The 24847-nt window shown below is 34.9% G+C and overlaps 1 protein-coding gene across 1 annotated transcript in view; it reads right to left on the reverse strand.

Moving 5' to 3' along the window:
* LOC135198616 (prosaposin-like) overlaps positions 1-24847 on the reverse strand; it is a 156117-nt gene that overhangs the window by 8761 nt on the left and 122509 nt on the right. Inside the window, 6 exon segments of the mRNA XM_064226366.1 lie at positions 4766-4957; positions 5076-5236; positions 10080-10257; positions 11017-11117; positions 15880-15954; positions 16144-16312. Of these exon segments, the coding sequence (XP_064082436.1) occupies positions 4766-4957; positions 5076-5236; positions 10080-10257; positions 11017-11117; positions 15880-15954; positions 16144-16312 (876 nt within the window).

The raw sequence follows: 24847 nt of genomic DNA on the forward strand, positions 1-24847 counted from the left end.
ATCGTAAAGTATATCCACTCCTTCATCTCCTAATGCTTTCCATGACTCCACCGGAATCATGTCTGGTCCGGTTGCCTTCCCATTCTTCATCTTCTTCAGTGCATTTAGTACCTCTTATCTAGAAAACCTCATTACCATGCCAATGTTTCACGTTGCCCATCCTCTCTTATTAGTCTATTATTTTCTTCATTTGCATTTTTTTGGAACAACTGTTCGAAATAAATATATAGATATATATAATATAAAACATATTATATATATATATAACATATATAATATATATATATAACTATATAATATATATAACATATATATATATATATATATATATATATATATATATATATATATAATATATAACATATATATCTATATACTATATAATATATTAATATATAATAAATATATATATATATAAAATATATAATATATAATAGATATAATATATATATAATAATATATATATATATATAAATATATATATATATAAGATATATATAATAATATATATATATAATAATATATATATATATAGATATAATATATATATAACATTACATATACATATACACATACACATACACATAAACACATACACATACAAATACCATACACATACACATACACCATAACACATACACATACACATACATATACATATACATATACATATACATATACATATACATATACATACATATACATATAAACATATACATATACATATACTATACATATAAAATACATATACAATACATATACTATATACATATACATATATATATAATATAAGAATATATTATATATTATATATTTATTATAATTATATATATATATATATAATTAATATATATATATGTAACCACACACACACACACACACATATATATAATATATATATATATATATATATATAATATATATAAGATATATATAATATATATATATATATATATATATATATATATATATATAATAATTTATATCAATTAGTGAATGACAGAAGAAGTTACATTGATGCAATATAAAGTGGGAGATGTGCCATTCGGCGATGCCTGGGGTCACCATTAAGCCGATATTGGTTCTGTAAATTGTCTTAATCCGCTTCATCTGTCCCTTAAGGAAGATATTGTCTATATGGTCAGAGTCCCAGGCTCCACTGGAAAGGTTGATCCTATTATCTTGTTGTTTTATCTGTGAAGATTCTATCATCTGACATTTGTATCGACAGCTGCTTTTCATAAAATTGTTGAACTGTTGTCCCTATCTAACCGAGTGCTTATGTCGAGTTAATCTTTCCTAGAGAGACTTCCCTGTGAATCCATACAATGACTATCACAATGAATCTGGTTTCTGATGAACGTAAAGGATTTCCCCGATGTACAGGCGGCTCTCAGTTAGCAGCAGGGGTTCCGTTCCTGGCCACTGACTAAGGGATTTCCGACGCCAAACGATTTTAAAGCCTACGGCCGCCGCACACCTTCTTTCAAAATTCTAGACCAGTTAACAGGACCCTAGACCAGTCAAACCGCGCCTTAATCCCCCGATGGTGCAATAAGTAAAATTATATTTATGCAGTATAGATCTATAGAGTTTACTGTACAGTACATTATAGTATTATAAATACTGTTCAGTGAAAAAAGCCTAGCTTTAATCCTTTGGGTGTCTAGAGTATGTAAATATAATGTTTTATACAGCGTACAAGTAGCTGTAGTGTCCAAGTCACGATAATTCGTCTTACAATAATCCAATTTTATGAGAGACCAAATTACAATAGCCTAACTTCATCCCATCTTCTAGTTATATAAGTTCACAAACAGCAAAAGAGAATTATGTAAGTATGGTTTTAACGTTATACTCGTTGCATAAACGTGTACAGCCATGAACAACCGAACATGAAACTTTGTTTTTTCCAAGTACAAACGAATTCAATAACATCCGTTTGGGTTGTATTCCAATCATCATACTATAGTACACTATTACCGTAGTTGTTATAAATGACATTATGTAGAATAGAACTGAGATATCTTAATGTAATAACTTTATTTGCTATAGATCAAAGATCAATATGGATCAAAGATCAATCGGGAAATTTACTGTTAAATTTAAACCTAGTTATAACTGAAGCTGAGAAAACTCTTCAAGCTGCTAATGGCTATTATCGTGCATTGGCAACAAGGATAAAACTCCAGTAAACGTATGCCATCAAACACAACCGTAGATAAAACGGAGATAAAATAATTTTAATCAAAACTACTAGGTTTGAAAGAACACATTTTACTGTTGGTTTCACACCGATTAAGATAAATAACGTAAAGCTCATATTATGATGATATAAAGGAAAATTGCAAACGGAATCGCGTAATTTTTTTACGCAACGTAATCTGTTAAAAAAAAAGAAGTTCACAATCACAACGAGACATATTCAATTCACATTTCCACCTAAAAGCATGTCATATAAGGAAAAATAACCTTGTCTCATATAAGTCAAGTATCTAGATATTCGTTTATGCCAACTAGAAGCAAGAAAATTCGCTCAGAATTGCGTTAAATACTGCGAAACAAACTCGTGTTCGCCATCAGCTGATTTGAGACCAACACATTGGCTGCTCTATGGAATACTAGCTTAGATTTGCCGTAGTATTTTATAATACAATACAGTGGTCCCCCCTTATTCGCGGGGAATGCGTACCAGACCCCACCCTCGTGAATAGTTAGAACCCGCGAATGTTTGGAATCCCTATAAAAACGCTAAAAACAGCCTATTTTGTTAGTTAAAACTCAAGAAAAATCACTACAAATTTTCATACTTGGTTTTTTTAATAGTTTTATCACAAAAAGTGCATTTTATGATGAAATTCATAAAAAATCCCAGGAATTTATGGATATTTCTCATAGAAAAATACCGCAATTTTCCGTGAATAGTGCAGGGAAATGTTCCCAAGAGAAATCCGCGAATGTGTGAGTCCGTGAAACCGGAGAACACAATATGAGAATACATACAATATTATTGGATACAGTGAAGTAATGTATAACTTTTTAAAGGATTTATGGAAAAAATGTATAAATAATGAAATCACACCATGCATTTTTCGGAACAGTGGCAGGCAAGAATGAACATGAAAAAACATCCTCTGACAACGTGGAAGGTAGTTACGAAAGCTGCCTTAATTTGTATCATATTTATGTACAAAAATAAAAATACCCTATACGTAATATTTTTTCATACACATTTTAAACATAAGAGTATGAACATTAATAAAATCGACACATCGATCGCTAAACTTGCACTCTTTTCAACTTGATATTTTCGGAAGAGCAGCAGGCAGCTGCTTACAAGAATGAACATGAAAAAACATCGTATTTGATAACGTGAAGGGCAGTTTCAAAAGCTGCCTTAGCATCATATTTCTGCACAGAATTAAAAATACCCTATACATAATACATTTGCATACACATTTTAAACATTAAAGCATGAACATTTATAAAATCAACACATCGATCGTTAAATTTGCACTTACTATTTTCGGAAGAGCGACAGGCGTCGGCTTACAAAAATGAACATAAAAAAACATATTTGATAACGTGAAGGGGCAGTTTCAAAAGCTGCCTTTGTATCATACATTTTCATACACATTTTCAACATAAAAGCATGAACATTTCTAATTCGACACACCCATAGTTAAATTTGCACTATTTAACTCAATATTTTCGGCATAAAACAGCGTCAGAGGCATATGTTTTACTCTAATACCTATGAAATAACTCTCAATACAATTTTTTAATATCATTTGCATAACCTTTAAGGGCTGAACGGTATTTCTACAAATGTATGTACTCTTTAGACATAACGGCGCTAGCGGCGCTGTTGACCGAAAATTGTGCCATAAAAATACCTTAAAATGCCTATTTTTTTTAATGAATATTTTTGACGACAGCCGTAAAATCGATTCGCCGTTGAGCAATTGCGTCGTTAACCGCTGGCCACCTGTATTTGGATAAGTGAGGACGAAAGGGAGTGGCCTTAGGTTTGTGTAACCTAGTAAATTACCCACATGAGCGTTTATGATTTTGTTTATGAATTGTTCCATTTCTTTTTCGGTGGGTTTGTAAAAAATGCTCTTTGCTTTAAGTGTGGCTTTTTTTATATTGAGCTTGGGGTATTGCACAATATCTTTCTTCTCCGATGTACTTTTCATGTAATCACTCTTATTGTCAATACCTCTGGTATGAAGTAAAACTGACAATTACTGATTTTAACATTTTTATCATCAAGCCTCTCTTCTAGAACTTTCTCCAGCACATTTTAGCTTATCATATCAAAGCATCCTTATTTCCTCCCTACTGTCCACTTAGAATGTACACCCCATTTTTCCTTCTGTTTATGTCCTACTATTTTCCAGCCCTTCTGGATCTAAGCCTTTATGCAATTTTCAAGTATTTAAGTAAACTGCTTGTTATTCTCAATGGTCCAGTGGCCTTTCCCTCTTTCCTCATCCTCCATATTTGTAGTACTCCTCTTAATACATATGTACAAAACAGTGCTGGGACAATGTGGTCTGTAGTCCATGCTATATGAATTTTGGCACTCTTCTCCACGTGGAGCTTTATAAGTTAAATGTCTCACTTATAAATAGCACCAATTCTTATAATATTTGCTAATACAGTGTTTTACCTTTGGATTTCACACAACAAAATTTCCAACACTTAAGAAACGTTACAATATCAAGGACATACAGTACATAGCATTACAGAGAATTCTCACCTTGCAAGCAGAAGCATGAAGCTGAGACTGACACCAGTAAGAAGGTCCCCATGTGCACTTCTCAGCTCCCAAAAGTTTCATACCATCTTTGGAAGCACATAATTTCAAGGCTTGGCATACCTTTTCTGGATCTCCAAGTTCGGCCAAAAGGTTCACCAAATAAGGCCCATAAACTTCAACAATACTTCGGCACTGCAAAAGAAAGGAGATAGTAATAACTATTAGTAATAGTATGCAATTCGTGCTTCATTTAAATTTCAAGTGATTACAATGTATTATGAAACCTTAGGAGGCTTACTTCCTGACTTACCCCATCATCAACATCCTTTGGGAAAACATCACAGACTTCCTCCAAAATGGTGTCTATTTCAACAGTAACATCACCTTCTCTCAACCTTGCGTCCACATAGCTGACCACACCTTTGCAAATCTGACATTTATCCAACTGCACATCTACTACAGCTCTAATACCTTGAAAGAAAATTAAAACTGGCTTTTAATAAAGAAAATAAAAATCTTCAATAATGCAATATATAGTAGAGCAGCGATAATCGCAAATATATAGTAGAGCAGCGATAATCGCAACTCAAGATTTGCAGACTACTATTCACAGATTTTTTATGGCCTGTATATACCCCTTAATCGCGGAAAATTTGCCTATTCGCAGTAGTATTTTTCACTGACAAATGCTCACAAATTACTGTATTTTCATATCATTTTCGTGACTAAATGCACTTTTTGTGATAAAACTACAGGCAGTCCCCAGTTATCGGCGGACTCAGTTATCACCTAAATACGTATTGTTTGTGAACGAAATTTTGTTATTTTTGTTGTTAGTAGATGGCTCCGAGGGCATGTTTACAGAGTAAACATGCCCTCGGCTCCATCTACTTAAAAAAAAAAAATTAATTTAGTTATTTTTTTCGTTACTAATGGCGCCAAAGGCATGCTTACACAGTAAACATGCACTCGGCGCCATCTACAAACAAAAAACTAACTAAATTTCGTTCACAAATGATACATATTCAAGTGATATTTCGACTTAAAAACACTTTGTATAACATAAAAAAACCTAGTCCAATATAACTAGAATATCTTGAGATTCACTTGTGCTAACTAGAAGCAAGAAAGCTGCTCAGATTTAAGTTCAATACAGCAAAACAAACTTAAGTTGCCATTGCCCACAGCTGATTTCCAAACCAAAACATAGATTGCTATGTTTGTATTCTATAATACAAACAAATAGTTAATATAATATTACTAATACTTACTACTATAATATAATAGTACATATAATATTACTGAATGCAGTGAAGTAAAGCATAACTCTTTAAAAGATCCATGGAAAAGATGCATATTCATTATGTTTGTGTTTTATCATATGATACTAAGTGATCATTACATACTCTAATTTTATATCCCGGGTATGATGCAACCCCCTTAAAATTAACTCCAAAATTAGGACTTCAAAAGTCGCATGATAGGCGAGTATACACGGTATATCTTAGTTTTACTAGACCACTGAGCTGATTAACAGCTCTCCTAGGGCTGGCCCGAAAGATTAGATATATTTACGTGGCTAGGAACCAATTAGTCACCTAGCAACGGGACCTTCAGCTTATTGTGGGATCAGAACCACATTATATCGAGAAATGAATTTATATCACCAGAAATAAATTTCTCTGATTCCGCGTTGACCGAGCCAAGCATCGAACTTCAAACCACCGGATTGGTAGGCGAGCGCAAAAACCACTCGTCCAACAGGGAACTACGTAATAGGTGAGAAAACCATGCGTAAAATGGGAATGACCATACATTTGCAAGAAAATTGTGTAATAATAGAAGTATAATGGGAAATGAAGGTTAAGTTAAGAGAAGACAACCAGGGTCACTTAAGGTTAACAATATTGACAATGAAGGTAGAAGAAGAATTACTACTGGAGGGTTGGAAGGGAAAGTGTCTTCTGAGGGAAATTAAAGGTGCAATGTCCATTTTTCTAAAATTTTACATAAACAGCTCATGAGAGATATTGGTCTGTACATAATTAGATGGATTACTTGCATCTTTTCCTGGTTTATTCATAGGAATAATAATGGCATGTTTCCACTTGTCGGGGAAAACATGCTTCAGCCAAATGATTTTATAAAATTTTAGTAAATATGATTTGGCTATAGGGGTCAGTTTTTGTATCTCAAATGAAATCCTGTTATGACCTGGGGCTGATGGACGACAAGAGTTGAGAGCATTGTTTAGTTCATCCACATTAAAGGTATGATTGTACTCCAAGTATTCAACAGTTTCAAAATTGAGTATGACATTTTCTTTCCATTTTCTCATGGCCTGAAAATGTGCATCCAGACTAGAGTAAGCACTATGTTCTCAAGATGTTTTCCTATTATATTTGATAGTATTTCATATAGGTCATGATATGTTTTCCCATCTAGGCATATTGCACTTCTAGGTGGTCTTACATATTTACCATTAATTTTCTTTGTCTTTTGCCAAATATCTTTCACAGATGTATTTGATCACAATTCCTTCATGACAAAACTTTTCCTGCTACTTGTGTTGTCCGTAAAAATAAGATTCCCAAGGAGCTGCAGTCACAAGGAACGCTGTTACGCGGAATCCGGCGACACTGACATGTAGCTTGGTTCCCCCTCTCCCAGTCGCCCCCTGGTGATCTGTCTGCGACGCTCAGCCTTGGCTTGGCAGCTGATAGACAAGGAACTCCCACTCGCTTCTCCCGCCAGGTGCGAATATGTTCTGTAATTAGTTTTTTGTGTGCAAAAAACACTGCACTGGTGGACGTTCATTTCCAACTATGTGAAATCTATGGAGAAAAGCGTATGAGTGTACATGATGTGCCCAAATGGTGCAGAGAATTCAAAGACGTGACGTACAGATGTCCATAACTCATTTCAGGACCGGAGAGGAGCTGAAAGAAAAGGTCTTCAGCTACCTTCACGGAGCAGCGGGAGAGTTCTACGATTCAGGGCATAAAGAAGACTGTACACCACATACAAAAATGTATTGATCTCAACGGCGACCATGTCGAAAAATAGGAAAAAGTCTAAGCTTTCCAAAAATGTATTATTCAATACCAATAATCATGTTTTTCATTGTGAAAAATTTTGGGAACCTTTTTTTACGGACAACCCTCGTATTACAGCTTAGCAAAATTTGGCAGTGTAGTTATTATACAATGGTTTGATGTAACTGATTGTCATATTCATTGTCACCATCTTGTTTAGAATATTTACACTGTAAAGCATCTTGCGGAGGGATTTCAGGCGGGTTTTAAGTCTGCTAAAATTGCGACTTAATGTGTTTGATCTTGATTAAGGTCGTTAAGGTTGGAGACAACCTTGGAACAGAGGATTTCTTGGGGTGTGGCTTAGTTTTAGGAATACTTCTGTCATTTATTAAAATGTCTGTGAAAAATTCACATGTGGTATTGTGATCTTGAGTATGCTGAAATGGTGGTATATTAAGAGTGTATAAATTATAATTATCCCAATCAGCATTTAGAATATTGAATCTTACGGGTGGTGATATCGCTGACATTACTTAAATAATTAAGGACAATGGGGAAATGGTCATTGCTGTATGAGTCATCCAGAACATTCAACTCTAAATCTCTCAGCTATGTCAACTAAGGAAAAATTTAATGGAGTATTAAGAGATGTAAGTTGGAACATCATTTTCATTTAGATAAAAAAAAAAAAAGGCATGCTCCACAACAAACCTCTCTATGTTGGCCCCTGATGTGTCAGAGTGGTTGGTATCCCAAAAGGGGGCTATGAGCATTAAAATCTCCTACTATAAAAAGGGGGTCAGGCAAACTGTTAATTAATTCAGATATTGTATCACTGGAGTTTGAATGGAAATTTGGTTGACTGTACAAATTACAAATAGTGATCATACTTTTATCGGGCATATATAGTTTGACCTCTGTTATCTGATATAACAGAGCTGGTATATTTAAAGGTGCATATGTTATGCTGTTGTGAACATATATAGCAGTAACAAGTTTTCCACCATCTGTTGGCGAATAACAAGCAAGCTTGTAGTGCCAGATCTGCGCAGGGTTAGGCCCTACATTTTGTAGGCAGATGCACATAGGGTTGTAGTCCCACAAGACTCTTTGTAGTTTGCCTAAACGCAAACGTGTCAACAGGTTAACTGCAGATTTTATTTTAACTCTTGGTTTATACATATTTGAGGCGCTTTGAAGGTTTTTAATTATAGTATTTATTTGTTGAGAATTAAACTCAACAGTTAAATTTTTCATATCTGGTTATTAATGTGTATTTTTTACTTAATGACTTCCTTCTTGTATTTCAAAGATACGGAACATAGTCCATCCTCATGATGGTGGGCTATAGGACAATTTTGCAATCAAACAAAATTGTCTATGCAATTCCAGACTGAGTCTTCTGTTTTGGTTGGTAATTGGTTGCAAGCACTTAAAAAGCACTCATTACAACCACAAGACTGAGCATGCTTGTTGTTGGCAATTAATGGTTCAGTCATTCTGACTGCAGTGTTGCCTCCTTTACTAAAGACTGATTTTAATGCATTGGAAACTTCCGATTATGTATTTCTATTGTTTTTTGTTCTCCACAGTAAGAAATATTGGTCTAAGGAACAACTTGATTTACTGTTAAGATTTAGGTTTAGTGTGAGATTGGTGTGTATTAGACAAATTTTGTCTTACATCAATAGTCTGATTTCCATTAGTGCCACACACTGGTCCATTACAAGCCAGTTGTTGATTGTTACTTCGTTGTATACATGATAGGGATGGAGGGCAATTGTGAACCTCCACTTGTGATGAAGTCAGCACAAGTTCTTTTTTGAACTCACTCACTTGATGCAGGTAGGGTTTCTTTGAATTGACTGCACTTTCTAAACATATGATTTTTTCCCTTTAGGCAGAGTTCTTTCCTTGATTCTTTCTTTTTGTCATTTTGGGAGCTGGAGGGATTTGAATCTTCATCCATTGGAGTTCCCATAGCAATGCCATCAGAATCTTGTGTTAATAGCGGCAGCAGCGGACAGAATGTTGTACTTATGATTGGCCTTATTTGCTAATGAATGTATGGCAGCACCTTTTCCCTACCACATGTGCGTATATTTTTTCCAATCATCTGTATGTGCACTTGCACTATCAACATATATTATAATTCTACCGTTATGTATCATTCATCTTGATAATATCTTAGAAAACTAAAAAGCAAAACCAATCACAGTTTACGCAGGCAGGCATGTGTGCACAAACCTTACCTACTACAAATGAATGAAATTTACCTGTAAAACCTGGTGCCTTACATAGATTAATCTGCTGGCACACAGTCTTTGGACTAAGTTCATGAACCAAGAGCTTGATAATTGCATCTCCATACTCCTCAATGAAACCAATGCAGTCATCAGCAAGAGTTCCAGGTAAATGGGCACAGACATAGTCAACCACTTCAATAATTTCACCCTGCAAAAGTAAGTTTTAACTCTTATGCACAATGAGACAAGAATTACATCTATCATATTACTATAAAATATATGAGGCAAGGTAAGTTCATTTTGTATTATATATTATGCTTCATGAGTAAGCAAACCTTCTCCTAAACAGAAATGCATCCAAGAAGCAAAACTAAATATGCTTCATAAATTAAATTGTATGAATTATATTTTCTATTTAAACTGCAAATTTTCTTACTGTTATTTTGCCTCAACACACAGTATGCAAAAAACAAATGAATGGCTGTTTGTCCTAGCACTAGGGTAAATGCTTATGATAACATGTTATTCATCCAATGGAAAAAACTAATAAAACAAAAACAAGTTTTTGGCCTCGAGAACTAATATATGTAACCCATCAATTACATAAGCAGTACTGCAATCATTGAAAATCTAAAAAATACTTGTAACATGAATACTTCAAAGTTTATGGCCTCACACGCTGAGTCTAATCAAAATAGTTCTTGATACATGTATACTTATGGCAATACTGTATTGTAATTTATATAGCATATGAGTAAGCAAATATCTAAATATTTCATGAGTATGGTAACACATTTCATACTTATTAATTTAAAAATGGCAAAAATTGTACAAACTAAGAGGATACTGACCTACCTATTATGAATGCATTATAAAATTCAATTTTCAAGAACCTCATTCATACCTTAAAAAAAAATTAGCCTTAATACAAAAAAACTGAAAATACAATGGACATATTAGTACTTACTTCAGTTGCATTTTCAGAGAGCATATCATCTAGTTGCATCATTGCAAACTCGCATATAACACAGACAGCCGACTGTGTTGTTTCAAAACCATCATGTGTTTCTGGAAAATAAATTTTAAGCTGAAGCAATATTGGGTAAGAAGTAAATTTCAGTAACCTTACTAAGTAATTCACAGCATGATGGTCAAAAAGGATTTTATAGAATTCTTAAAAGCCATAATTAAATTTCCACAAGGTCACGGATTTCTTCCACAATACTACTGACAGCATGGATTCCATGTGTATCTATGCATGTCAAGGAAAAACTTGACCTGATTTCCTCAAGGGTACCTCATTAACCAGAGGGTTCCACATTCCTTACACAAAGGTATTCACATATGTTAAAGGAAATTCTAGTCAAATTCCCTTAAAAACTACTAATTACATGATGGCTACTCATTAACTATTGGTACCTGCACACAAGTATTTATACATGTCAAGGAATAATCTAATTTTGTGAGATGCTAATGGGTTTTGAAACTCAAGAGCCCCAACAAAAAAAAGGCACAAAAACTCTCAATGTAAAAAGGGAAAAGGGAATATTTAAGGTTCTCCCTCATGATGTAAAAAGGAAAAGGGAATATTTAAGGTTCTCCCTCGTGATATAAAAAGGGAAAAGGGAATATTTAAGGTTCTCCCTCATAATATAATAAGGGAAAGGGAATACTTAAGGTTCTCCCTCATGATGTAAAAAGGGAAAAGGGAATATTTAAGGTTCTCCCTCATGATGTAAAAAGGGAAAGGGAATACTTAATATTCTCCCTCATGATATAAAAAGGGAAAAGGGATTATTTAAGGTTCTCCCTAATGATGTCAAAAGGGAAAAGGGAATATTTAAGGTTCTCCCTCATGATGTAAAAAGGGAAAAGGAATACTTAAGGTTCTCCCTCATAATATAATAAGGGAAAAGGGAATACTTAAGGTTCTCCCTCATGATATAAAAAGGGAAAAGGGAATATTTAAGGTTCTCCCTCATGATGTAAAAAGGGAAAAGGGAATACTTAAGGTTCTCCCTCATGATGTAAAAAGGGAAAAAGAAATACTTAAGGTTCTCCCTCATGATGTAAAAAGGGAAAAGGATTCTCCCTTCATGATGTAAAAAGGGAAAGGGAATACTTAAGGTTCTCCCTCATGATATAAAAAGGGAAAAGAGAATACTTAAGGTTCTCCCTCATAATGTAAAAAGGGAAAAGGAAATACTTAAGGTTCTCCCTCATGATGTGAAAAGGGAATATTTAAGGTTCTCCCTCATGATGTAAAAAGGGAAAGGGAATACTTAAGGTTCTAACTCATGATATAAAAAGGGAAAAGGGAATACTTAAGGTTCTCCCTCATAATATAAAAGAGGAATATTTAAGGTTCTCCCTCATGATGTAAAAAGGGAAAGGGAATACTTAAGGTTCTCCCTCATGATATAAAAAGGGAAAAGGGAATACTTGAGGTTCTCCCTCATGATGTAAAAAGGGAAAAGGAAATATTTAAGGTTCTCCCTCATGATGTAAAAAGGGAAAAGGAAATATTTAAGGTTCTCCCTCATGATGTGAAAAGGAAAAGGGAATACTGAAGGTTCTCCCTCAAGATAAGAAAAGGGAATACTTAAGGTTCTCCCTCATGATATAATAAGGGAAAAGGGAATATTTTAGGTTCTCCCTCATGATGTGAAAAGGAAAAGGGAATACTTAAGGTTCTCCCTCAAGATAAGAAAAGGGAATACTTAAGGTTCTCCCTCATGATATAATAAGGGAAAAGGGAATACTTAAGGTTCTCCCTCATGATGTGAAAAGGGAATACTTAAGGTTCTCCCTCATGATATAATAAGGGAAAAGGGAATACTTAAGGTTCTCCCTCATGATATAATAAGGGAAAAGGGAATACTTAAGGTTCTCCCTCATGATGTGAAAAGGGAATATTTAAGGTTCTCCCTCATGATGTAAAAAGGGAAAGGGAATACTTAAGGTTCTAACTCATGATATAAAAAGGGAAAAGGGAATACTTAAGGTTCTCCCTCATAATATTAAAAGGGGAATATTTAAGGTTCTCCCTCATGATGTAAAAAGGGAAAAGGGAATACTTGAGGTTCTCCCTCATGATGTAAAAAGGGAAAAGGGAATACTTGAGGTTCTCCCTCATGATGTAAAAAGGGAAAAGGAAATATTTAAGGTTCTCCCTCATGATGTAAAAAGGGAAAAGGAAATATTTAAGGTTCTCCCTCATGATGTGAAAAGGGAAAAGGGAATACTTAGGTCCCTCAAGATAAAAGAAAAGGGAATACTTAGGTTCTTCCCTCATTGGGATAACAAAAGGGAAAAGGGCGGAATATTAAGGTTCTCCCTCATGATGTGAAAAGGAAAAGGGAATACTTAAGGTTCTCCCTCAAGATAAGAAAAGGGAATACTTAAGGTTCTCCCTCATGATATAATAAGGGAAAAGGGAATACTTAAGGTTCTCCCTCATGATGTGAAAAGGAATACTTAAAGTTCTTTTCCCTCATTGATATAATAAGGGAAAAAGGGAATACTTAGGTTCTCCCTCATTGAATATAATAAGGGAAAAGGGAATAACTTAAGGTTCTCCCCTCATGGATGTTGAAAAGGAATACTTAAGGTTCTCCTCATTGATTAATAAGGGAAAAAGGGAAAAGGGATAAAGTTAACTTTCCCTCATGAATGTGAAAAGGGAAAAGGGAATACTTAAGGTTCTCACTCAAGATGTGAAAAGGGAATACTTAAGGTTCTCCCTCATGATGTGAAAAGGGAATATTTAAGGTTCACCCTCATGATATAATAAGGGAAAAGGGAATACTTAAGGTTCTCCCTCATTATGTACAAAGGAAAAGGGAATACTTAAGGTTCTCCCTCATGATGTGAAAAGGGAATACTTAAGGTTCTCCCTCATGATGTAGGGAGGCTAGACATCCTTCAGGAAGGTTCGAGAATCCAATATGGCAACAAATACCAACAAATAAATCAAGTTCCTCTAAGGTGATCCCACGACTTACCCTGGATTCAACGCATAGCTGGTCTAAATTTACAAAGTGGTTGAGGCCTCTCGTGGACATGAGTGCCACACACACAGAGAGAGAGAGAGAGAGAGAGAGAGAGAGAGAGAGAGAGAGAGAGAGAGAGAGAGAGAGAGAGAGAGCTGCATTTTCTCTGACTCTGCTCAGATGTATGCTCCTTCCTTTGCTTCACCAAGTCCCCTTTTTCCCACTGGTCTCGTATGATCACTCCTCGAGGACAGAGGGATCCCTCTGTTGATGTTGCTCCCGTAAGTTGTTATCTACTATAGAGGAACAACCTACTAGAGAGACGGAGGGGGGGGAGTGTCTGTCCGTGGGCACTCATGACCGATAGTTGTTGCCACATTGGATTCTCGAACCTTCCTGAAGAATGTCTAGCTTCCCTACATCATGACACTACAGGGAATGGGGAGGGGATAAGAGTCACCTTGTAGGGATTCCCCTTTTGTGGCCTTTTTTTCTCATTGTCTGGGAGTGAGCCACCCCTCACATCATGGCACATGCACTCTAATCCAACACTAGAAAACACACAGAGCATGGGGTCTACTGCACTGGGGGACGGGAAGCATAAATTTACTGCAGGGTTTATCTCCGCCCAAAAACCACCCAAAATCAGGTTTCTCTTCCATTATTGCCAAAAACACATTGGCAAAGGAGAGGGGATGGGGAAGATTTACGAACACGTCTATCAAGCGATACCTTGGGAGAGAACAAAGGGGTAGTGGATATGATTCTCTAACAAAAACCACTAGGAGGGCCTCAAATTAATGTTAAACCACTCATCCTTTGGACAGACACACAGCCAAGATATTTTTTGGCTTGCTCTCAGTGTTTATAACCCTTTTAGCATGCTTTGGAGCCATTGCACAGCTTTATTTCTCACTACCCATAACCCATCTAGCATGTTTTTGGAGCCACTGAACAGCTTTATTAAGGCTTCTTTTGAATACAGAAATGATGGCCCACAAAGGCTGCACGAGAGGTTGATATCAAACCAGCTTGGTGTCTGTACATGAGATAAGCTGTCAGAGAAGGCTATAAATGGACTGGTATAGTGTGATGCTGCTTGCTCTGTGAGATGTGTGATCCATGGGTAAATGGACAAATAAAGGGCAATGCGTAGGTACCAGTGTCACCCGACACTTCGCTTGAAGCATGTTTTCACTTTTTTGTATGACATATTACTGAATTTTGCTTAAAACTTTTTCCCCAGTTTAGATTTTTTATTTTGCACAAGAGTGAAACCATCATAAGTGATTCCATACATACTGGAAAATAACTGTGCTTCAATTCTCTACATTTCAGAATACTTAAACTTTGGTTTCACCTTTGGGAGATTTCCAGCTTACAAATTTCATTACATACAGTACTGCATGTTCTAAACATTACTGTTGAAAAATATCAACAAATAAATTAAGATGACCCTACGTCAATTACAAAATCTCCTTAAAGATTTTCAAATTTCTTGAATAAAGTATGTCAATAACTTTAATCAGTCTTTGATCACCATTTTGCTGTATACATTATTGAAGGATAATGAGATGATATTGGTTAAGTTTCATGGCTCAAAAACAGAGGCACTCCTTCAATAAGTAAAAAGTCTGCCTTTAAGGTAAATTTGGGAGATCCACCAATGAAATGGTGAAACAAGGTTTGCAAAGATGGGACTGTATGCGAGACAGTGCAGCAAGAGGACAGCTATCATGTTGTAACTTATCCCATACAAGTGCTGGTATACAACAACAAGCACTTATGTGAGAGATTTGTTACTTTTTATATTGCATAAAATTACTAGATGTACTCACTTGGTGTCTGTGGAGACAAAAACATGCGTGAAATTGGCAACTGATGAGAACTATCTAGTTGTGGCAATGAAGGTTCTGGAAAAGATGAAGTGTGAATTAAATTCAAATATATTACACAATGCATTTTGTTACAAAAATGAGATACATATAAGCTTTGAGCACATTGGGTAAATGTACAAAAGTTTACCATGAATTTTATAAACAGCCAAATTTTGATATTTAAAATATAAAAATATGATTAACATCTATTCACTGGGAACATACTCTTGGGTTTGCAGAGACCAAGTTGGACACACACTTCATCAGGAGACAAGTCATTGATAAGCATGTGAATGATCTGATCAGTGTAGGTGTCCACAAATACCTGGCACTCAGCTCTCACAGCTTTTGGCAGATAACTACACAAGGTGTCCAGCGCATTACGGATGTTATCCTGAAATGTAAATATGACAATAATTAAAATCTCATTCAACATCAGTCTTCCCCTATATGCCACATGATCAGGTTGAAAGTTTCATTATCATCAAAACTTCTCCCAAACAAACTTCTAACTATAACAACTTGCAAGTTCTTGGTGGTAAGCTGATGAACTTCATTGATTGTATCAATACGATTTATGTAAGATGCTGTGAAAGTTGTCATTTGCTGTGATGCATAATACAATTCTGAACCTGAACCCAAGAACATATGATGTGCACAATAAACTGGTGCTGCTTGTGATATTACATTCAAAGGACCAAGCATACTGGTATTTATTGTGCAGCTTTTACACCCAATCATAGCCATAGTATACAGTATGCAACATCCAATGAAATGACAACACAAAGTTCCAGCTTAAAGCTTTCATGACTAGGAAATTTTCCACCATTTATTATAAAAAATGATGAAAGGAAATTATTTCAGCAAAACAATCACTGCTTGACTGTTGACAGATGCATTTGGATGAGCTGTGGACAGTAGCTGAGCATACAAACTCTTATCAAAGATGATGGAAGGAGAAGATTCCAGCAACATTATCACTGCCTGCCTGCTAACCAATCCAAATGCATATTTCACTTTCATTTAAATAAGCAAGAACACTGTCTCTCAAGACGACTTATGGGAAAGATTTAAAAATAATAGTGAACCTTTAAACCAAACCTCTACTCAGTATACATGGTTTAAGGAATTAGTAATTATTGATGTTTTTGATAAAATAAATGAACTAGCTAACCATCAAAAGATTGAAGAGCTGGTAAACTGGGGACACTATTCCTTTGTTTCCCTTGGTTGCATGTTCACACATGCACAAAGGACAGGTCATTAGTTGCCCTTTGCTTCAATTTTTCATCTGTTCATAAGTGCATTAAGGACCAGTCTTTGTTTCTCCAACTTGCATGCTCATACTGCAAAAATCTTCTGTTTGCATGTTTCTAAATCCATACAGGACAGGTCATTGAACAACACACAAAAGCTGCCAAAAATATCTTATCTTCTCTGTAGCTACTGACACCAACAACTACACCAAATGTCAACTATAGTTACAAGAGTGACAGACTTTATGTCCCGGTCTTCAAAGTGTGTTCTAAATGTACTGTTAACCTTTTAAAAAAACAAAGTGCTTGTTTTGGTCATATAAAAAATCTTGAAAGAATCTTAAAGTGCTTACTAAAATATACTAAGTAAAAAATAAATTTTTTTGAAACCCCAGGATTTTCTTACAATTAATCATGTCTATAAAAATAAAAGTGTGGACACCAAACATGGAAGGGAATGCTACAAGAGATTAAAAAAAATCTTTTTCTTGTAGCTTTTCCTTCCATGTTTGGCACCAATGCTTTTATTTTTGTAGACATGATTAATTATAAGAAAATCCTGGTGTCTAAAAACATTTATTTTTTACCTTCTAGTTGCATTTTAATAAAAGCATTAAAAACTTTTTATGCCTTACAGTTTTCACAGAAATTGTAACTGATTTATGATTGTAGCTAACAAAATTTATATCCTCTAGAGCCAAAGGAGGTCTGAAAGATTTGTAAAGTTAATTACAGAGTCAAAGAAGTTGTGAAAAATCTAAAGAAGTTGTGAAAAATCCAGTTTCAAACAAATCCTGAGAGACTGGGAGTATATCACATGGCTAAGGAAATACAGCTTATTCATCCAGAAACATTTTCCAACATATTTCTTGGTCTTGGAGGGATTTACCTGCAAAACATGGTGCTGTCATGCATCGGGCTGTACCTTAGAAACAGTGGGGCTTCTGAAATCATTGTCAAGACTGAAACAATGGGCCCACATTAAGCAGTGTGCGCTTAAAATGGCAAAAATTATGCCTGAGGAGCCAGAGTTATTGGAAAGTCGTGAGAAGTCATACAAACACTTCAGTGAAGAGTATTCCTGGATCAGTGTCATAATGCGACGTACTCTGCACTGTTTTCAGTCATCAAATGTCTGCAGTTATCAGCGAATGTAAATCAATGTTTATCAGACGAAAACAAAACTGCTCTCAACAACCTGAGTAATATCCAAACATATTTTGAGGAATTCTGAGAACGTGGTGATGTGTTCTGAAACTGGGACAGGTTTCTGTCTTACACTTGTACCACTTCTTGAAAGACCTAATTAAAGGTGATAGAAAATAACTGGGATTTACATGTATGCACCAAAAAGTAAGTGTTTACCACTTTTTGTCCTTAGACAGAACAAGTTATGAGTGTTGGTGTACTTTATATTATGATGATTGCTTGAAACTCAACAAGAATCACCCACAAGTATCTATTAACCCTCTTACGCCAAAGCGGTAAAAAAAAATTGTCTCCCGTGTGCCGGAGGTGTTTCAGAGTGAGTGCGGAAGCGGAAAAAATATTTTTTTCAAAAAATCACAGCGCGCTTAGTTTTCAAGATTAAGAGTTCATTTTTGGCTCCTTTCTTTGTCATTGGCTGAAGTTTAGTATGCAACCATCAGAAATGAAAAAAATTATCATTATCATATATAAACAATGCGATATATGATACCGCAAAAACAAAATTTCATATATAATTGTATTCAAATCGTGCTGTGCGCAAACGGTTAAAGGTAACAAGTTACTTTTTTTTTCGTTGTAATGTACACTAAATTGCGATTATGTTGGTATATAACACATTGTAAAACGATAAAAGCAACACAGAGAAAATATTATCACAAAATAATGCATGAATTCGTAACGCACGGACGTAAACAAATATTTTTTTCAAAAATTCACCATAAATCTAAATATTGTCCTAGAGACTTCCAATTTCTTTCAAAATGAAGACATATGATTGAATATTACTATACTGTAAGAGTATTAGCTTACAATTGCAGTTTTTGCCCATATCTGACGAGTTAAAATTGACCGAATGTAGAATTTTTTTATATATATATTTTATATGCAATTATTTCGGAAATAAGAAAAGCTACAACCTTCAAATATTTTTAGTTTTATTCTACATGAAATTGCACACATTTTCATATATAAAACTCTATGAAATGCCTAATATGAAACGGAGCAAATATTCCGAGAATGGGACGTATGCATTTCTGAGATTTGTGGCGGAGAATCCGCGCGCGGATGGAAGAAAAGATTTTTTTTTAAATTCACCATGAATCTAAATATTTTGCTAGAGACTTCGAATTTGTTTCAAGATGTAGATAAATGACTGAATATTACTAAACTGTAAGAGTTTTAGCTTACAATTGCGTTTTTCGACCATTTCGGTAGAGTCAAAGTTGACCGAACGTGGTTTTTTTTCTATTTATCGTGATTTATATGCAAATATTTCAAAAAAGGGAAAAGCTACAACCTTCAATTATTTTTTTTTGTATTCTAAATGAAATTGCGCACATTTTCATACATAAAACTTTATGTAACGGCTAATTTAAAATGGTGCAAACATTACCACAATCGCACGTATGATTTTTTCGGAAGTGTTACCGCGCAGACGTAAAGAAAATGTTATTTTTTTCATAAATTCACCATAAATCGAAATATTGTGCTAGAGACTTCCAATTTGTTGCAAAATGAAGGTAAATGTTTGAATATTACTAGAATATAAGCGTTTTAGCTTACAATTGCGTTTTTCGACCATTTCGGTAGAGTCAAAGTTGACCGAAGGTTGAAATTTTGGCAATTATCGTTATTTATATGAAAATATCTCAAAACTGATAAAAGCTACAACCATGGGTTGTTTTTAGTTGTATTGTGCATGAAATTGCACACATTTCCATCTATAAAACTTTATATAACGGCTAATTTTAAAATGGTGCGAACATTACCACAATCGCATGTATGATTTTTTTCGGAAGAGTTACCGCGCGGACGTAAGGAAAAAGTTTTTTCATAAATTTACCATAAATCGAAATATTGTGCTAGAGACTTCCAATTAGTTGCAAAATTAAGGTAAATGATTGAATATTACTAAAATATAAGTGTTTTATCTTACAATTGCGTTTTTCGACCATTTCGGTAGTCAAGTTGACCGAAGGTTGAAATTTTGGCAATTATCGTTATTTATATGAAATTATCTCAAAACTGATAAAAGCTACAATCATGAGTATTTTATTGTTGTATTCTACATAAAAATGCGCACATTTTCATATATAATACTTCATGTAACGGCTAATTTACAATGGTACAAAAATTATATCAAAGGGACGAAATAATTTCCGAGATGTGTCACAGATACTTTTTAGTGCGGCAAGAAAGAAATTCGCGCTTGCGCGCCTGCGTAACGATTGTAAACAAAACAACACCTTGATCCATGAACTCCCAGCATCCCCCAAGGCGCGCGATTCAAAAGTTTTAGGCTGGTAGGCCTATAAGTATTTTTCCGCGAATTTAAAAAAAACTTGTAAGTCGACGTAAAATACGTCCAGTCAGCACATGGGAGACAAAAAATGTCGACGTAAAATACGTCCAGTCGTCGTAAGAGGGTTAATGACTTAAAGAATGGCCATTTTACATTTCAACATTCCAGCTAAAGATTCAGCAGTGTTGCCTTGGTCAAGCATTAGAACAACACTACAATAACCCAGCAAAGGGATTTAGAGGAATAATTAGAATTACAGGCAGCCCCCGGTTAACAGCAGAGGTTCCGTTCCTGGGGCCTGACGCTGAGCGAAATTCGCCTCTAAGCAAAATTCAAGTCTCTGTGCGGCCCAATCCCCCTTATGGTGCCCTAGACTTGTTGACTATGCCTTAGACAGAGAGAGAGAGAGAGAGAGAGAGAGAGAGAGAGAGAGAGAGAGAGAGAGAGAGAGAGAGAGAGAGAGAGAGAGAGAGAGTTACCCCTTTTTCAGACTGCAAATGTTTCCTCCATCTCTTTATCATATCTTCTAGTTAAATCAGCTAAAAAAGCAAATGAGAATGATAAAAGTATTGTTGGTACTGCTATAATCGTTGCTTAAACGCTGCACCCATAACCAACTGAACGATAACAGTTGTTTTGCTACAACAACAAAACCAAATCTGATAAAGTTTTTGCTTGTATTTCTGCCATCGTACGATAGTAACAAATTACTGTAGTTTTGTTACAAATGACATTAATCAAGTAGAATAGGACCAATATATTTTTACCTTATACATTTATTAGCTACGGAGAAAATACCGGCACGGAAATATACAGTGGTCCCCCCTTATTTGTGGGGGATGCATACAGAACCCCCCCCTAAAATAGTTAGAACACGCGAATGTTTAGAACCCATATAAAATTGCTAAAAACAGCCTATTTTGTTAGTTAAAACTCAAGAAAAACCCACTAAAAATTTTCATACTTGGTTTTTTTAATAGTTTTGTCAAAAAAGTGCATTTTATGATGAAATTTATTGAAAAACCAGGAATTTGTGGATATTTCTCATAGAAAATACCACGAATGTGTGAATTTTCCAGGAATAATGCGGGGAAACGTTCCCGAGAGAAATCCGCGAATTTGTGAGTCCATGAATACGGGGGGGTGGTCCACTGTAGTATAGAGTACATACTGCTAAATTTAAGCTGCATTTGTACCTGAAGCTGAGAAAATGTTCACACCGCTAATGACAAATTATTGTGAAACTCTAGAGCAAATAATAGTGGAGAATGTATTTTAATAAAATTTACTCGCCATAAAAGAACACATTTTACTGTTGCTTTCATGCCGCTAACAGATAAATACGTAAATACCGTATTATTATGATATAGATGAAAATATTGAACGTAATCTGTTTTTTACACAAAACAACATGCTCCCGACACCATCTACTAACGAAAAAAATAACAATAAGAGTTCATAATAAGACATACATATTTCAGTCCTATTTCAACTAAAAAGCACTTCATATAATCAAAAATAACCTGTTTACGCTAAATAGAAGCAAGAAAATAGAGTTAGGTAGGGCGAAATAACCCTGCTTCTGCCCTCAGCTGATTTTTTCAAAGCAAACCATGGATCGCTTTGTTTGTATTTTATAACGTTAATATACGTAGTAATATGAGACTACATACACTATTATTGGATACAGTGAAATAAAGCATAACTTTTAAGAGCGCCAAGGAATAGATGCATATTTGTTATGTTTGTATTTTAGGAGGGTCTCTTGGTGCTTAGGCAAGTACCAAAATATGTACCAATAACCAGAAAACAGAGCCATCTATTAACAAAAAAATAACCAAGTCAAGTTCACTTATTTACATCAATTTTCAACTTAAAAACTTTATATATAAAAAATATAACCTTGTCACATATGAATAGAGTTTATAAAGATTAATTTACCCTAATTAGAAGCAAGAAAATTGCTCTGAATTGAGTTAAATACTGCGAAATAATCTTACCTCCGCCCTCAACTGATTTTTCCAAACCAAAACATGATCGGTTTGTTTGTATTTTATAACACATAGTAATACAAGATTACATACAGTATTACTAGATAAAGCGAAGTAAAGGATAACTTTTTAAGAGAGCAGAGGAAAGGATGCATATTCGTTATGTTTGCATTTTACGAGGCGATCTCAGCACTTAGCCTAAAAAAACGATAACCAGACAATGGTGCTATAAACCCTACAGAATGTAAAACCCAGTTATGAATATACTTAACAAGCGTCGTACAACTTAAACGCCGCTAACCGATGCCGACGGTAACCATGGGCTGCCTGTACAAGACAAAGATACCGTGACAAAGCATGACCTGATCAGTCATGAAAAAGAGAGCCTGGCCAATTTCTTGAGAATAATTTGTGGTCTGGATGAAGATGATGAGCTTTCTCTACATCACGAGTTCTCCAAGTAATTAACAGTTCAAGAACAACAGTGCGTTTCAAGTATGTTACTCTTCATGCTTGAGAGGAAATCCCTTTTTGAGGACAGAAAGTTGTGGCACATCTAATTTCATAACTGGGGCAAAAATGGATCCATAAGTCAGTGAGTATATACTCCATGTCCACAGAAAAGATTAGACTGCTAACCAAACTTTTGACAAGGATAGACCTACTGAAAAATTAAAAAGCATTTTAGATCTCAATCACAAAATGTTTCCTAAAAAACAAAGTAAAATTTGCCACAGTCTCTCCATTGAAGGAAACAAGTGATACGCTACAATGCTTAGAAATGGCATGTTCTAGAGGCTTCAATGCAGAAACATTACTGAGGTATGAACTCACATCAACATCTCACTACCTGACATCTGATGGACTTAGAAGAAGCCAGAAAAGGTATAGCCGAGTAAAGAACTTAAGGCAAGTTTTAAGAAAAAGATGAAATAATGGTTGATCATCCAGCATCACAGGAGATCATCAAGCATCACAGGAGAACACAGCTGTAATAATTGATTTTATGGCATATGCACAAAAATTGCATATTGAAGCACTAAAATGTAAGACCTTTGGAGATACGGTAGTACCTCGAGATACGAAAGGCTCTACTTACGAAAAACTCGAGATACGAAAGCCAATGCAAAAAATTTTACTGCTCTACATACGAAAAGTTGTCAAGATACGAAAGGTTGTTGCTGTGAAGTCCCGAGATTCGCCCGGACCACCGAGAACAATTTTAAAACTCCCGCGCCGCCAACTGAGTAAACTCGCCACCATCCTCCCGCTCTCCCATTGGTTCCTGATGCTAGTCACCACATAAGGTCCTGCTCTCCTATTGGTCATCATCTACCCCTTGTGCTTCAAGTATTCTATTGGTAAAAGGATGCTGTAAATTGAAAAACTTATTCATGCAATACATTTAATAAAAAAAACATTAGGTAAAGATAGAATAAAGAATAGAAATGAATGGTTATTATACTGTTTGGTAGTTTCAGTAGTTGAAGAGAGATAATGAAAATTTATGGCTTACTGTGTAAAGTGATTGTTTGTCGATCGTTCGATACTCGGAAGTGCTGGATGTAAACAGACGTTTGGAAGCTTTTTTTGTTTGTTTATTATAGTTAATGGTTACTTAATAATTATTTTAAATAAGTACATGCAATAACATTTAATAAAAAAAATTGTGAATTAGATATCATAAAATATAAAATAAATCAGACTGCCATCAAATACGTATTTTTTAGAATTCTTCTTCTGCTTTATTGTTACGTTACGTATACGTATGTTTCATTATAGCTGTCAGTAACTCGGTATCTCCATTAGGTAAAGATAGAATAAAGAATAGAAATGAATGGTTATTATACTGTTTGGTAGTTTCATTAGTTGAAGAGATACTAATGACAATTTATGGCTTACTGTGTGCTTGGAAAAATGATTGGTTGGCGCTCGTTCGATACTCGTAAGACTGGTAAGAGCTGAATGTAAACAATCGATTGGAAGGTTTGTTTTTTGTTTGTTTGTGTATTATAGTTAATGATTAATTAATAATTATTTGAAATGAGTACATGCTGATTATTTATACATTTTATTGGTATATTCTAAGCTTTTAGCTCTTAGGTTTAGATGTCAGAATCATAGACTAGGCTACAGTAGCAACTGCTTACATAGGCTAGGCTTATTGCTAC

The sequence above is a fragment of the Macrobrachium nipponense genome, chromosome 22 (genome assembly GCF_015104395.2).
Source record: "Macrobrachium nipponense isolate FS-2020 chromosome 22, ASM1510439v2, whole genome shotgun sequence".
Taxonomy (NCBI): Eukaryota; Metazoa; Arthropoda; class Malacostraca; order Decapoda; family Palaemonidae; genus Macrobrachium; species Macrobrachium nipponense.